At 45.1% G+C, this 17079-nt stretch overlaps 1 protein-coding gene across 1 annotated transcript in view; it reads left to right on the top strand.

Moving 5' to 3' along the window:
- The first annotated feature begins 7966 nt into the window (after positions 1-7966).
- LOC124788747 (sodium channel protein Nach-like) overlaps positions 7967-17079 on the top strand; it is a 102683-nt gene continuing 93570 nt past the window's right edge. Inside the window, exon 1 of the mRNA XM_047256029.1 lies at positions 7967-8082. Coding sequence (XP_047111985.1) covers positions 7967-8082 — 116 coding nt within the window. The remainder of the gene's footprint in view (positions 8083-17079) is intronic.

The following is a 17079-nucleotide window of genomic DNA, read 5'->3' on the forward strand; positions in this document are numbered from 1 at the left end:
CGTAAACAACCTGCACTGATGCCTAGTCCATACTGAACACGCACAGTCCAGCGTGACACGTGCCTTACCTGCGTTGTTGACCGTCAAACACAGCCATTCCATTACTACCCTGTTCACATTATTTTGCCTATTCCCCGTACATACACACCGTCCGTCCAGAAATACCGAGATTGATTTTATTCCTGGCGTATAAACTACAGTGGCAGCTTGGACTAACAAAATTAACGTAAACACCAGGTTTGCATTCAGTCAGTCAGTTGAGAACAGGTAGTTTTAGGTATTGGATGTCTTGCCGTAGTGTGTCAATCTTATTATGTCACAGGTCACAATGGAGCTACTACTTCTTTATATGAAGTATTAAGAACGTCTTCCAGAATGTTTTGAAGAAGAGAAATGTGTTTGGGAAGTTCGTCCTGCACACCTTGATTCCCGAAGAATAACAACGCCACGTGAACGCGTAGGCCTCTCGCGACTTGATTGAGATACAAAACGCGGGAGCGGTTCTAGGCACTACAGTTTGGGACCGCGCGACCGCTACGGTCGCAGGTTCGAATCCTGCCTCGGGCATGGATGTGTGTGATATCCTTAGGTTAGTTAGGTTCAAGTAATTCTAAGTTCTAGGGGACTGATGACCTCAGATATTAAGTCCCATAGTGCTCAGAGCCATTTGAACCATTTGAACACGCGGGCAATTCTTCTCTGAAAAAAAAAAAAAAAACCATAACGGGTGACAAGACTTGGTGTTGTCAATATGAACCTAACATAAAACGACAAAGAGCATAAATTCACATTAAGGGTTAACGTTTTGACTTCATAACCCACATTAAAGCCATTGTGACGCGTGAGTTGAACAACTTCCGAAAGAGGGACTTTTCTGACAGTTTCACGTAGTTGTATGAAGGTTCTACGCGTTGTGCTGAGGTGGGGGTGAACTGTAGAACACCTGAACTATTAAAACTATAAAAATTAATGGTTTTAATACAGTCTAGAAACTTTTTGAAGTGATTGAATTTATGTTATAACAAAAAATAAATACTGCAACGGACTTAGTGCCGAACCTGTTATGAGAAACCAAATTTCAAATGGTTCAAATGGCTCTGAGCACTATGCGACTTAACTTCTGAGGTCATCAGTCGCCTAGAACTTAGAACTAATTAAACCTAACTAACCTAAGGACATCACACACATCCATGCCCGAGGCAGGATTCGAACCTGCGACCGTAGCGGTCGCTCAGCTCCAGACTGTAGCGCCTAGAACCGCACGGCCACTCCGGCCGGCACCAAATTTCATTCGTGAAGACTGATATTAAGTATATATGTGAAAATAAGAACCTATACCATACAATTCATTAAAATTTAAATTTAATAGTGTGAGTTATGTTATTTGAAGTCCCTTCAAGAAAGTATGGGCTAATTTTGAAATCACTTTTTGGAGCAAATAAACATTATTTAAAGTAATTATCTTTTGTGGCTAATAACGAGACATTAAAAACGTACTACAGAAATGAACGAGGGTTCCACGATAAAAGTGAACATCAAAAAGAGTTTCACTTACCAAAAAGATTAAGAAACGCCACTCCTATCGCAGAAAAACAAAGGGACTGACAGACAGCTGTTTACGGAACAACTACCACAGCAATGACCAATAAGACCATGAGTCTGGCCACACCACCCATCCTGCGCTCAGTCACAGTCTAACGTGCACGGTCGGGACACCCACTGCTATAAAAATTATTAGCGACTGACAGTTGCGCCGACACCAGCGCCCCTAGCGCTGAGAAAGCTAATGGTACGATAAATGTTTGTTTTTAATTATTTTTCTATTTGCTTAACGAAATAGTTATTATATTTATGTGTTGCAAGGATTAGTAAATTATCAAGAGACTGAATGGTCGTGAAATAAACGGAAAAACAGCCGAATGTCACTGATTTCCTGAGGTAAGCAACAACCTATTTATGAAGAAATACTTTCGAATACGTGTGTAATTGCAGCTTTCTCCGCCGGAAGCAAGAGAATACAACACATATTCATGCATGAGAAGCAAATATTTCTGTTGTTAACCGTTCCTATTATGATAGGCGTTTTTCCTGCTATAACAGTGTGGTACACTTTCTGGCCACACCTCCCATCCTGCACTCTGTCACAGTCTAATACGCGCAGTCGCGACACTCATAGCTGTAAAAGTCGTTGCTGTTACGTTGAAGTGTAAGAACGATCGAATCATTCTACACCATACTTGGAGTCGAATGATCCGTATGTTCTTACGCATAACTCGACTTTCTAATGCACGTCACTTTTGCCTCAAAAGAAATGTGCTGATTCTTGCCTTTTGTAGCTCAGATGTGGCAACAGTGCGAAAATTAATTTCCTGTGTATCGTGAAACAGTATTATTGCTTTTGACGTTTCATTATCACGTTTGCATGGTTTTCCCTTCAGTCGTAGTTGTGGTGGCTTATTTGAGACGTTTAATAATCTTAAGTATTTGCATTCCATACAAGTATTTTACCTTCCACATTCAGTAATTTGACTGGAAGTGCGGAGGAGAAAACTTATCGCTGTTGAGATATACGACGTTTTATTCTGCAAAATATTAGGTCTTCTGCAGTTTACTACCAATTTTTATGTTCTTAAAAGAAAACAACATTCCTCAGTAAATACCTGTAGGTTATAGGAGAATTGTAAATAAACTGTCCTGTAATGTACTGTTTCATACCCCCCGGTGCCATTAGGAAACTAAAGAAAGACCGGTGTGGTGTGATTTCTTAGTTAGTGCCGATTTTTATGGCACTACATACGCTCCCTAAAGTAAAAACCATGTTACAAATAGGTATAAACAATGCTGTTCGCACTCATCTTATTCAAAAGTGTTAGCTATCTGACCGCATGGAGCGCTGCTCTCGCAATGCATAAGATAAGTGAACAGGAGTATCGTGACTGTACGTTTTGTGTTGTGGCTCTGCTACCTCACTAGGTGGTTCATAGTCAGACGCAGACGGCAGTCAAGGTCTATAACATACCTGTTGTTATTGGTTATTGTAAGCTGACCCTACGACATATCTTGGAAGATATGTTAAGGAAAGGCAAACCTACGTTTACAGCGTTTGTAGACTTAGAGAAAGCTTTTGACAATGTTGACTGCAATACTCACTTTGAATTTGTGAAGGTAGCAGGGGTAAACACAGGGAGCAAAAGGCTAATTTATGAGCTGTACAAAAACCAGACGGCAGTTATGAGTCGGGGGGCATGAAAGGGAAGCAATTGGGAAGAAGGGAGTGAGACAGGGTTGTAGCCTATCTCCCATGTTATTCAATCTACGAGGTGCATTCAAGTTCTAAGGCCTCCGATTTTTTTTTCTAATTAACTACTCACCCGAAATCGATGAAACTGGCGTTACTTCTCGACGTAATCGCCCTGCAAACGTACACTTTTTTCACAACGCTGACGCCATGATTCCATGGCAGCGGCGAAGGCTTCTTTAGGAGTCTGTTTTTACCACTGGAAAATCGCTGAGGCAATAGCAGCACAGCTGGTGAATGTGCGGCCACGGAGAGTATATTTCATTGTTGGAAAAAGCCAAAAGTTACTAGGAGCCAGGTCAGGTGAGTAGGGAGCATCAGGAATCACTTCAAAGTTGTTATCACGAAGAAACTGTTGCGTAACGTTAGCTCGATGTGCGGGTGCGTTGTCTTGGTGAAACAGCACACGCGCAGCCCTTCCCGGACGTTTTTGTTGCAGTGCAGGAAGGAATTTGTTCTTCAAAACATTTTCGTAGGATGCACCTGTTACCGTAGTGCCCTTTGGAACGCAATGGGTAAGGATTACGCCCTCGCTGTCCCAGAACATGGACACCATCATTTTTTCAGCACTGGCGGTTACTGGAAATTTTTTTGGTGGCGGTGAATCTGTGTGCTTCCATTGAGCTGACTGGCGCTTTGTTTCTGGATTGAAAAATGGCATCCACGTCTCATCCATTGTCACAACCGACGAAAAGAAAGTCCCATTCATGCTGTCGTTGCGCGTCAACATTGCTTGGCAACATGCCACACGGGCAGCCATGTGGTCGTCCATCAGCATTCGTGGCACCCACCTGGGTGACACTTTTTGCATTTTCAGGTCGTCATGCAGGATTGTGTGCACAGAACCCACAGAAATGCCAACTCTGGAGGCGATCTGTTCAACAGTCATTCGGCGATCCCCCAAAACAATTCTCTCCACTTTCTCGATCATCTCGTCAGACCGGCTTGTGCGAGCCCGAGGTTGTTTCGGTTTGTTGTCACACAATGTTCTGCCTTCATTAAACTGTCGCACCCACGATCGCACTTTCGACACATCCATAACTCCATCACCACATGTCTCCTTCAACTGTCGATGAATTTCAATTGGTTTCACACCACGCAAATTCAGAAAACGAATGATTGCATGCTGTTCAAGTAAGGAAAATGTCGCCATTTTAAGTATATAAAGCAGTTCTCATTCTCGCCGCTGGCCGTAAAATTCCATCTGCTGTACAGTGCTGCCATCTCTGGGACGTATTGACAATGAACGCGGCCTCATTTTAAAACAATGCGCATGTTTCTATCTCTTTCCAGTCCGGAGAAAAAAAATCGGAGGCCTTAGAACTTGAATGCACCTCGTAAGATGAACTTCAACAAAAGCGAGACGAGGATAATGGAATGTAGTGGAATTGAATCAGATGATGCTGAGAGAATTAGATTAGGAAACGAGACGCTTAAAGTAGTAAAGGAGTTTTGCTATTTGGGCACTGGTAAGCTTGTCCTCCGCTACTTGGGCAGCAAAATAATTGACGATGTCCGAAGTAGAGACGGTATAAAATTTAGGCTGGCAATGGCAAGAAAATTGTTTCTGAAGAAGAGAAATCTGTTAACATCTAATATCGACTTATGAGTTAGGAAGCCTTTTCTGAAGGTATTTGTCTGGATTGTAGCCATGTATGAAATGAAATGGACGATAAGCAGTTTATACAAAAAGAGAATAGGGGCTTTTGGAATGTGATGCTGCAGAAGAATGATGAAGATTAGATTGGTAGCTCATGTTCCTAATGAGGAGGTACTGAATAGAACTAGGGAGACAAATAATTTGTGGCACAACTTGACTGAAAGAAGGGAGCGGTTGATGGGGCACGTTCTGAAATATCTATATATATAAAAAAAAGTTGAAATGTGTGTGAAATCTTATGGGACTGAACTGCTAAGGTCATCAGTTCCTAAGCTTACACACTGTTTAACCTAAATTATCCTAAGGACAAACACACACACACACCCATGCCCGAGGGAGGACTCGAATCTCCGCCGATACCAGCCGCACAGTCCATGACTGCAGCGCCTTACACAGCTTTTCTTTTTTCTTTTTTTTTTTTAATCTCGTTTTCGTTCGTTTCATCTGCTCAGTGCGGACGTCGCAAGACACCCATTTCAGTTCGTCGTTGATTCATTAACTCAGTTTTTTTTATTACAGAGGGCAAGCCAACCCTCTAACCGAACACGCTGAGTTACTGTGCCGGCCACCGCTCGGCTAATCCCGCGCGGCTCTGAAATATCAAATGATCAACAATTTAGTGCCGCAGGGAAGAGTGGGGTGTAAAAATCGTAGTGGGAGACCAAGAGAAGGATACAGTAAGCAGATTCAGAAGAATGTAGGTTGCAGCAGTTATTTGGAGATGAAGAGGTTTGCACAGGATAGGGCAGTATGGAGTGCTGCATGAAGACCACAACAACAACATGCTTGCTTCTCAGTGCGGTATGTTTCTTTACGGAAGGTGTGAAGCAAACTGTAAAATCGCGTAGAAAAGTGATATGACGTTATCATTCTGTAAAGCGAACTCAGTACTGCACGTTAACGGGGAACATGTACTCGGTATGGAACTGCGCTACCGGAGCTAAATGCTGCGCTTGCCTGTAACGGCGAAGCGACATCATTCTTCCCCGCACCTACCAATGTGCACTCCGTGTGCATCCCGGGGGGAGTCATTCCAGATGTGGAAAGGGTCCTTCCTGATGCCATGAAGGTACAGGGTGCACCCATCTGCATGTGGTCGCTCATGTCGGCGCCAATGATGTGTGTCGCTATGGATCCGAGGAAATCCTCTCTGGCTTCCGGCGGCTATCTGATTTGGTGAAGCAGAGCTCACCATCTGCAGCATCGTCGACAGGACTGACTGCGGACCTTTGGTACAGAGTCGAGTGGAGGATCTGAATCAGAGGCTGAGACGGTTCTGCGACCGTGCGGGCTGCAGATTCCTCGACTTGCGCCATTGGGTGGTGGGGTTTCGGGTTCCGCTGGATAGGTCAGGAGTCCACTACACACAGCAGGCGGCTACACGGGTAGCAGGGGTTGTGTGGCGTGGATTGGGAGGTTTGTTAGGTTAGATGGCCTTGGGAAAGTACAGAAAGGGCAACGCCTCAGAGGATGCGGGGCAAAGTCAGGACATGCGGGTACCAAGCAGCAATCGGTATTGTAATTGTAAACTGTCGAAGCTGGGTTGGTAAAGTACCGGAACTTCAAGCGCTGATAGAAAGCACCGAAGCTGAAATCGTTATAGGTACGGAAAGCTGGCTGAAGCCAGAGATAAACTCTGCCGACATTTTTACAAAGGCACAGACGGTGTTTAGAAAGGATAGATTGCATGCAACCGGTGGTGGCGTGTTTGTCGCTGTTAGTAGTAGTTTATTTTGTAGTGAAGTACAAGTCGATAGTTCCTGTGAATTATTATGGGTGGAGGTTATACTCAACAACCGAGCTAGGTTAATAATTGGCTTCTTTTACCGACCTCCCGACTCAGCAACATTACTGGCAGAACAACTGAGAGAAAATCTGGAATACATTTCACATAAATTTCCTCAGCATGTTATAGTCTTAGGTGGAGATTTCAAATTACCAGATATAGACTGGGACATTCAGATGTTTAGGACGGGTGGTAGGGACAGAGCATCGAGTGACATTATACTGAGTGCACTATCCGAAAATTACCTCGAGCAATTAAACAGAGAACCAACTCGTGGAGATAACATCTTGGACCTACTGATAACAAACACACCCGAACTTTTCGACTCTGTAAGCGCAGAACAGGGAATCAGGATTATAAACATAGAAATAAGGATCCTTTATTGTATGATTATATGATAGCGGAACAAACACTGGTAGCAGTTACTTCTGTAAAATATCTGGGAGTATGCGTACGGAACTATTTGAAGTGGAATGATCATATAAAATTAATTGTTGGTAAGGCGGGTGCCAGGTTGAGATTCATTGGGAGAGTCCTTAGAAAATGTAGCCCATCAACAAAAGAGGTGGCTTACAAAACACTCGCTCGACCCATACTTGAGTATTGCTCATCAGTGTGGATCCGTACCAGGTCGGGTTGACAGAGGAGATAGAGAAGATCCAAAGAAGAGCGGTCCGTTTCGTCACAGGGTTATTTGGTAAGCGTGGTAGCGTTACGGAGATGTTTAGCAAACTCAAGTGGCAGACTCTGCAAGAGAGGCGCTCTGCATCGCGGTGTAGCTTGCTGTCCAGGTTTCGAGAGGTTGCGTTTCTGGATGGGGGTATGGAATATATTGCTTCCCCCTACTTATACCTCGCGAGGAGATCACGAATGTAAAACTAGAGAGATTCGAGCGCGCACGGAGGCTTTCCGGCAGTCGTTCTTCCCGCGAACCATACGCGACTGGAACAGGAAAGGGAGGTAATGACAATGGCACGTAAAGTGCCCTCCGCCACACACCGTTGGGTGGCTTGCGGAGTATAAATGTAGATGTAGATGTACCCGCCTCCCCTTCAATGATCGATTGTCAATTACTTTTTGCTCTGGTTGAGATATAGATGACGGTTGGCTCGCGTAGCCTCCGGGCTGTGGGGCGCGCGAGTGCAGTGGTGCGCATGCGTTAAGGCACGGAGCCTTCCGGCTTGCGCGGGCTTCAGTCGCCAGTGTGCTAGTGGCAGCAGCAATGCGTCTGCAGCGCGCGGCCGCCGCCGCGAAGACGTACGTGTTGCACCTGGGCCGCGAGACGAGCGTGCACGGCGTCAGCCACCTGGTCGCCCCCGACAGGCACCCACTGGAAGTGTGAGTCACGCTCTCAAAGTCCTTATTGCCTTGACAAAAGTAACTACGTAATTGACAGTCGAGTACGGAAGGGGGCGATGTTCTCCGCTTTACCTTTGCATGCGCACAATGAATGGCTGGATAGTTTTACACACTGCCTGTTAATATGAAATATTGCGTTTGCTTTGAAGGGTGTCGATAGGTTTATCACTTTCCTGCGCACTTCGACTACCACACTACTGGTCATTTAAATTGCTACACCACTAAGATGACGTGCTACAGACGCGAAATTTAACCGACAGGAACAAGATGCTGTGATATGCAAATGATTAGCATTTCAGAGTATTCACACAAGGTTGGCGCCGGTGCCGACACCTACAACGTGCTGACGTGACGAAAGTTTCCAACCGATTTCTCATACACATACAGCAGTTGACCGGCGTTGCCTGGTGAAACGTTGTTGTGATGCCTCGTGTAAGGAGGAGAAATGCTTACCATCACGTTTCCGACTTTGATAAAGGTCGGATTGTAGCCTATCGCGATTGCGTTGGTCGAGATCCAATGACTGTTAGCAGAATATGGAATCGGTGGGTTCAGGAGGGTAATATGGAAAGCCGTGCTGGATCCCAACGACCTAGTATCACTAGCAGTCGAGATGACAGGCATCTTATCCGCATGGCTGTAACGGATCGTGCAGCCACGTCTCGATCCCTGAGTCAACAGATGGGGACGTTTGCAAGACAACAACCATCTACACGAACAGTTCGACGACATTTGCAGCAGCACGGACTACCAGCTCGGAGACTATGGCTGCGGTTACCCTTGACGCTGCATCACAGACAGGAGCGCCTGCGATGGTGTACTCAACGACGAACCTGGGTGCACGAATGGCAAAACGTCATTTTTTCGGATGAATCCAGGTTCTGTTTACGGCATCATGATGGTCGCATCCGTGTTTGGCGACATCACGGTGAACGCACATTGGAAACGTGTATTCGTCATCGCCATACTGGCGTATCACCCGGCGCGATGGTATGGGGTGCCATTCGACTGCTGCCCTGGCCAGCACATTCTCCAGATCTCTCATCAGTTGAAAACCTCTGGTCAATGGTGGCCGAGCAACTGGCTCGTCACAATACGCCAGTCACTACTCTGATGAACTATGGTATCGTGTTGAAGCTGCATGGTCAGCTGTACCTGTACACGCCATCCAAGCTCTGTTTGACTCAATACCCAGCCGTATCAAGGGCGTTATTACGGCCAGAGGTGGTTGTTCTGGGTACTGTTTTCTCAGGATCTATGCACCCAAATTGCGTGAAAATGTAATCAGATGTCAGTTCTAGTATAGTATATTTGTCCAATGAATATCCGTTTATCATCTGCATCTCTTCTTGGTGTAGCAATTTTAATGGCCAGTAGTGTACTTTCCTGCGCACTTTGACAACTACAGGACTTTCTGACGCATAAAATAAACGCGCTGCACAGAGAGAGAACGCAAATAAACAATGAAACCTAATTACAGTTGTTACGCTCCGAGGTGGTCGTGCGCTTCCCCCCCCCCCCCCCCCCTCCTGCAAAAATCATCTCCCCAAAAAATCTAACTTTTTGCAGCTTTTTCTAGAAGCATACCCTATAGCAAATTTCCTATAGGGTAGATTTAATACAAATAAAGTTTTATTGAAAAGTTATTACTTCAATGATCTATACGGAGTTGTCAGAAACACTCTCAAAAGCTTGTAAGGGTGTTGCAGGGTACGCTGTGCTGAGAAATAATTGTTAAGAAAAGAATTCGATAGGTTGCACCGTTTCCGAGTTAATAAGCATTGAAGTTAGCCAGTCAGGCCTCCGCGCGCGCATAATCAAGCTGCCTGCCATATACAATTAGTGCCAGTTTTCCTCATAGCGTAGGCGACAGCGCACTACACTGCTCAGCCTTTGGCTCGGATTCGATCCTTACTATGGTTCAATGTCCAGTTTTCTTATCGCTCTCGTTTGGTTTTAGGAAACCAAACGAAGAACAAATTTGGCGGCACCGTCTTGGGCGGGCCTCTTGAATTTGCGCGCGCAACGTCCTGATCGCCTAATGCCAATGCTAATTAACTCGGAAACGGTGCAACTTATCGAATTCTTTTCTTAACAATTATTTCTCACCACAAGTTACCCTGAAACACCCTTAAAAGCTTTTCAGACTGTTTATAACCACCCTGTATCGACGAAAGATACTGCACACAACTAATTTAATGTATTATTGTAGTAAATAAATTACGAATTGTACAAACTTTTTAAAAGAATTGAAAATGAAACAAAATCTACAGCTCATTGTTTGTTGTAGTTTCTGTACATTGATTTTATCATGCTGTATAATGAAGAATTGATTTTCTTTGCCCCACTAAATTATTAACAATGAATGAATTAATAGAAAATAAAAGAAAAAGGGCTATAATTGTCAGGAGCACATTCCTCCCCAAGAATTGTGTTCTCATTATAATGATATTTTATTTTCTATTTCCTTGATTTGATCGCAGCAAACTCATTAATAATGCCACTGGAATCAAATTTAGCAGACTTGCAGATTTGTCGTATTCCATCGACAAGCTAGCTGAATTTGACATTCTGCTTCAGCTATACTCGACAGTAAATCGTTTGTTACCATCTTTAATTTGCTGAAAGTTAATTGAAACTGTCATAAATATCTTCGTAGCTATTTCTATCTTCATAGCTATTTCGATGTCTGGATAAGCGCATTAAAAAAAAAAAAAAAGAAAGAAATTCTAGGTAACCGAATGGGAATCTGTGTCAGTGCTCTTCATCAGCTCTTTCTGCTGGAATGTGAAAGCAGCTGTTTCGTTAACTAGCTCTGTTGTATCGAAATTTCTGTTTTATTTGGTACAAAAATTTGCTGCATTTTTTTCAGAATAAGATACAGAGCTCTCATGTAACGCTTTCCTAACGGGAAATTAAAGTGAGATGAAATGGTATGTTATATGAAAGATCTGTTTCCCATTTCACTTATTACTCTACCGAATATTTTCAAGCAGCCTAGCTTAAACAGTTTCACGCCAGTCGTCAAGATCCTACAATACTGTAGGGAAGTAGCAACTAAAACTCCATAGTTGAAGATCAACTAGCTGTTAGGCACCAAGCGCACTGTTGACGGTTAAAATGCGTGTTCGGTAGCAGCCATTTGTAGGAAAGTAGGAACACGTGGGGCTGGAGAACACACGTGCCCCTCCCGGTTAATTCTTAAATCGGATTTCTCGCTTTTTTTTTCTTAACTGGCCACTTTTTGCTTTTTGCGCTCCCTCTGTCTACGCCATTGACGGGCGGAGGGAGGCTTCTCACCACTCCCTCGGTACGGACCTGCTGGCAAATGGCACCTGATGTAGAGGAGCGCCATGACAAAGGTAAAAATGTGTAAATGTCGTATGGCATTGTTGGCCGGGAAATTCCACGAAAATGCTCCAGCCGCCTGGTGGAAAGTGTGTTCTTCCTCGATGCACATTGGCCTCTTTCGTTGATGATATGTGAAACCTGAGTCTTACAAGTACTTGAAGAGTGTAGGTGAGTTTAACAGATGCATGTATAGTGTAGTGCCATGTCCGTGTTGTATGGTGACGAGAGAATCCCAGTCCTACCACAGAGCCTACTCCTCTCGAACAGCACCAAGAAGGTCGCCAAGGTCAACGTCCCCATCCGATGGATGGGTCACTATCAACAGTGTCTCACACCATGAGACACTGTTGTGAGATTTGCAACTTAATCCAGGGCACTGGAGCAATGTGTGGCGATCAGGAACATCACGACAATACCTCTGCTCCCCTTAGCGGCCAAATACTGGCAGTTTTAAGATTCATCCACCACCACGGTTCGAATCGGCTTACCTCCGAATCGAATGCCACCGCGCAGGCGTGTGTTAACGACATCGGCTATGGATGCAGGTCTGTGATAGCCGTGAACAGAACAGGAGGCCTGACCAAAAGCTTTCTCAGAAGGATTGTTTCTATGGTAGCTGTTCTGTAAACAAATTGTCGTTAGTCACTTTGTCATTTAGATCTTGGTTAATACCTATATTGTTAATACTTTTTTGGTGTTCATGCTACATCATATTCAGTGATTGCCTTTCCAACGTTTTGGCGCCGTTGAACTTTTTCGGAGAACTTCTTACTGAAGGTAGTTCGAAAGAATGCCTGCGAGTGGGAGAGACGTGTGGGTAACAGCCATTCCCATCGCTTCCCTCCACCCCGCGACTACTTATGGCCTGTGGTACTTGCTGCCCGAAAAATATTTCCCTCCCATCAGCCTTAAAAAAATGGTTCAAATGGCTCTGAGCACTATGGGACTTAACACCTGAGGTCATCAGTCCTCTAGACTTAGAACTACTTAAACCTAAGTAACCTAAGGACATCACACACATCCACACCCGAGGCAGGGTTTGAACCTGCAACCGTAGCGCCGGCCGGTGTGGCCGTGCGGTTAAAGGCGCTTCAGTCTGGAGCCGCGTGACCGCTACGGTCGCAGGTTCGAATCCTGCCTCGGGCATGGATGTGTGTGATGCCCTTAGGTTAGTTAGGTTTAATTAGTTCTAAGTTCTAGGCGACTGATGACCTCAGAAGTTAAGTCGCATAGTGCTCAGAGCCATTTTTTTGCAACCGTAGCAGCAGTGCGGTTCCGGACTGAAGCTCCTAGAACCGCTCGGCCACAATGGGCGGCCATCAGCCTTACTCAGCCTTGTTTTGTTGTTCGTTTTCCGTTAGTATATACATTAAACGGCAGTGTATACTGCACACTGATTTATAGATGGTGTCCAGCGAAGGAACTCCTGATTTCAAAATTAAAAATATCGAAAACTAAGATCGATAGACGAATGCAACAAATGGCATGTTTATTGTGAAAGCAGTAAGAAGTTTATAAAGGAGTTTCGAAATAACAGATGGTTCTGTAATCGCAATACGTACTGCCTATAAATAATGCGCCGCAAGCTTGGTGTATTAGGATTGAGTGTCCCGAGGCGAGCATACGTATATCGGACACACACTTGGTACGCGCGCGCGTAGTGGATGAGGCTGTGACAACGCACGCACGTGCGGTGACGGCAGCACCTCTGACATGCCCTCTGGCTTTCCAGAGTTTCCTAGCCCCATTCGGCAATGCAAGAAGCGTGTCACGAGAGGAGTACAGGCGCTGGTGAACTCTTCGCGACGGGACTACGGTTCCGAACGCAACATTACGAGATCGAGTAGCTGCAACGGAAGGGATCAACCCATCGCCAGCAATTATAGTAATTCTGCAATAATCAAACCTAACCATCCTCAACGAGGTCACATCCTGAACTGAAGCCACTGTAGATGCGTCAGCTCTTCCTGTCGAAAGAGGGAAATGGGAGTATGAAGCCATTACAGGGCGGAGAAGGAACAGCGTCCTATCTGCTGATGGAGGACGCAAGAAATCGGCACCGTTACAGACGGATGCTTCCAAGAAGGAGGCCGCCAAGGCAACTCGGTCACGGAACCTGTCACTGACATTGGCCTCTCAATATGTGCATTCCTTACTGTCATTTCTAGTTAACAATATTAGCTTATTCCCAAGGATAAGCAGCTTTCACTCAATTAATACCCGGCAGATATCAAACCTGCATCTGGATTGGACTTTCTTAACTCTTGTGCAGAAAGGTGTGCAGTATAGTGCTGCATCCATTTTCAATCAGCTACGACTCGAAATCAAAAATCTTAGGAGTAATCAACGCGCTTTCAAATCGAACTGAAGAGTCTCCTCATGGGTCACTCCTTCTATTCTGTCGAGGAGTTACTTGAAAAATTAAGCTGATTCTTGTTGTATTGTTGATTGTGTTTACTTAAACGTATAAATTGATTTTTTTCGGATTCATGTTCCATGACCTTGGAAGTTTGCTCCTCAATTTGGTCCTACGGAGCCTGACGTGTAAATAAATAAATAAAATTTTAATTTTTTCTACTATTTCCATGTGATACGTAGGTCTTTGAGTGCAAGTACCTCAATTGTGCCTGCCCAGTTAGCCCAGCGGTCTAACGCACGACTTTCCGGAGTGGGAAGGAGCGCCTCGTCCCCAGCACGAATCCACCTGGCGGACTTGTGTCGAGGTCCGGTGAGCCGGCCAGTTTGAGGATGGTTTTTAGACGGTTTTCCATCTGCCTCAGCGAATGTGGGCTGGTTCCTCGTATTCCCCCTCAGCTACACTATGTCGGCGATTGCTGCTCAAACAAGTTCTTCACGTACGCGCACACCACCATTACTCTACCACACAAACATAGGGGTTACACTCGTCTGTTGTGAGACGTCCCTTGGGGGAAGGGGGGGGGGGGGGGTCGACCGGGGGCCGAACCGCACAGTAAAGCCGCCGGCACACGGACCGTGCTGTCGAACGTCAACGTTGAGCGTGCTTAGTTCAACGTGCTGCTGAACGCTCAGAAACGATGCGACTTGTGCATACGGTGCGTGGGCCCCAACGTGGTACACGCGATCGCAACGCACTCTGGCGGCAGTTGCGGGAAGTTTCTAGTTCGTAAATCACACTGTTTACTAAACGGGCGCGCGTAAAATTCCCACTTTAGCTCTATTAAAACGCACATTTCCTCCATTGTCCATGAAAAGGAAAGTACCATGTCCAATCAATAAGGACATAGGCTTATAAAAGTTGCATTACAAACAGTGCGATACAAATTTGCAATACTTCTTCACGTAAGATAAACATTATTTCATCATTCCCACATTTTAGTAAAACTCGAAGGTTAGTCTTACTTGATCACTGTTCCTACCCAGTAGCAGAATCTTTGCAACACGTGAATTACGAAGCGTAAAAGAAAAAGGAGCAAAATAGCTTTACACAAGTAGCGCAGCGTGTGCTGTAGATCAAGCCAATCGTACAACCAAAGAAAGGTGAACTTATATTTACACAACATCAAAAATTATAGTATATACTTATATTAAACTAATAATAAAGTAACAGAACCTAATAAAAACGCAAATGTTAGGGAAAAAATTTACGTACTGACGAGTCGCGAACCACCGCCCAAACATAAAAATTCCACTTATCAGTAACGCTATTCACCATGCTAAACCAACATTTGGTAGTTAATTGCTATTCCTAGGATCTTACGAATCTTAGTTCTTGTTGAAAGCTTTAATCGTAGCTATGTTACTAACTGAAATTTAATTATAACAAATTGTACCAAGAACAATGCGTTTTGGGTGCATCTTCAGTGCATTGCTGCCTTCAAATAGCATACTCTCATAATACGCAAGTTGCAATAATTCTTTTAAGTTAACAACGGATTTTCCAGTGATTCTCAATTTGCTGGTGCTCAGAAACAGCATATATATGTGTAAGCTTGAAATGAATGCCAATATGTCGCCTCACAACTTTGTGCTGAAGGGAGATGGCGTGCATGTGACGTATGTGCGTTGTGCCATCGCATTAGTCAACGCTCAGACGCACGCTCAGAATATCTGACATGCTAGATATTGCTCTGCACGTTCGGAAAGGCCCCCGAACGTGCTATTCCACGCTATGACGTCAGAAACTCGGCACGCTCAACGCTCAACGTTCGGATGCACGGTCCGTGTGCCGACGGCTTAACCCTGGGTTCGGTGTGGGGCGGCGGAGGGGTGAAGTGGACTGTGGTAGTCGTTGTGGATCACTGCGGCTGCGGCAGGGAAGGAGCCTCTCCGTCGTTAAAAAATAGGTCCCCGGTTAACATACAATACAATACAGTACCTCAGTTGTTCTTGCGATTCTCTATTCCTCACTGAAAGACGGCCTGACACTTCGTTCTTCGTAATTCAGACATGTTTGACCAAGATGGAAGCGTCTATGCCCCCTGACTTCTGGATCATATTATGGTGCATTGCTGCTGTACACTTCAGCATGGGCAATTATGACGCTCTTCGCCCCCCCCTTTTTTTTTTAAAACTCTGTGAAAAAAAAGACGACGCACCACTAAGGAATTATCCGAATGAGACAGTAATCTGTAAATCTGATCTACGTGTACAGACAAATTAATAGTTACCGTTTCAGAAAAATTGGTATGTTTTATTCAAGAGAAAGAGCTTCACAAATTGAGCGAGTCAATAGCGCGTTGTCCACCTCTGGCCCTTATGCAAGCACTTATCGTGCTAAATTCTGTCCAAATGGCGAGTTATATCGTCAAAGTCCCGAGATGTTTGGAGGACATTGCCCACAATACTCCAAATGTCCTCAATGGGGAGGGACTCGGCGACCTTGCTCGCCAAGGTAGGGTTTGGCAAGCACGCAGGCAAGCAGTAGAAACTCTTGCCATGTACGGAGGGTATTATCTCGTTAAAATGTGTGCTGAGGGTGGCTCGCCATGAAGGGCAATGAAACGGGGCATACAATATGGTTGACGTGCGGCTGTGCTGTAAGGGTGCCGCGGATGACAACCAAACGGGTCCTGCTATGAAAGTGAATGGTATCCCTAGTCATCACTCTGGTTGTCGGGCTGTATGGCTGGCGGCAGTCAGGTTAGTATCCCACTGCTGTCCGGGGCGTCTCCAGACACGTCTTCGACCTGGAATCTCATTGACTGGAGTAGAATTGCCTCCAGTGATGAGCCCCGCTTCTAAATGAGCCCTGATGACCAGCAAAGACGTGTTTGGAGAGGCTCTGGATGGGATACCAACTTGATAGTCGCCTGCCACATAGCCCGACAACTGGAAGTGATGGTCTGCAAGCCCTATCTTGGCTAGCAAGTCGCCATATCTCTCCATAATTGAGAACGTTTAGAGCTGGGTCCACCAACCAGCTCGGTATTTTGACGATGTAACGGGCCAGTTGGACAGAATCTGGCACAATATCCCTGAGGAGGCCATGCAACAACTCTGTCAATCAATGCCAAGACAAATAACTGCTTGCATAAGGACCAGAAGTGGACCAAGACATTACTGACTTGTTCAGATCGTGAAGCACTCTCTCTTGAATAAATCATCCAACTTTTTTGAAATTGTAATAATTTGTTTTGCTGTACA

This window comes from Schistocerca piceifrons, chromosome 3, assembly GCF_021461385.2.
Source record: "Schistocerca piceifrons isolate TAMUIC-IGC-003096 chromosome 3, iqSchPice1.1, whole genome shotgun sequence".
Lineage (NCBI taxonomy): Eukaryota > Metazoa > Arthropoda > Insecta > Orthoptera > Acrididae > Schistocerca > Schistocerca piceifrons.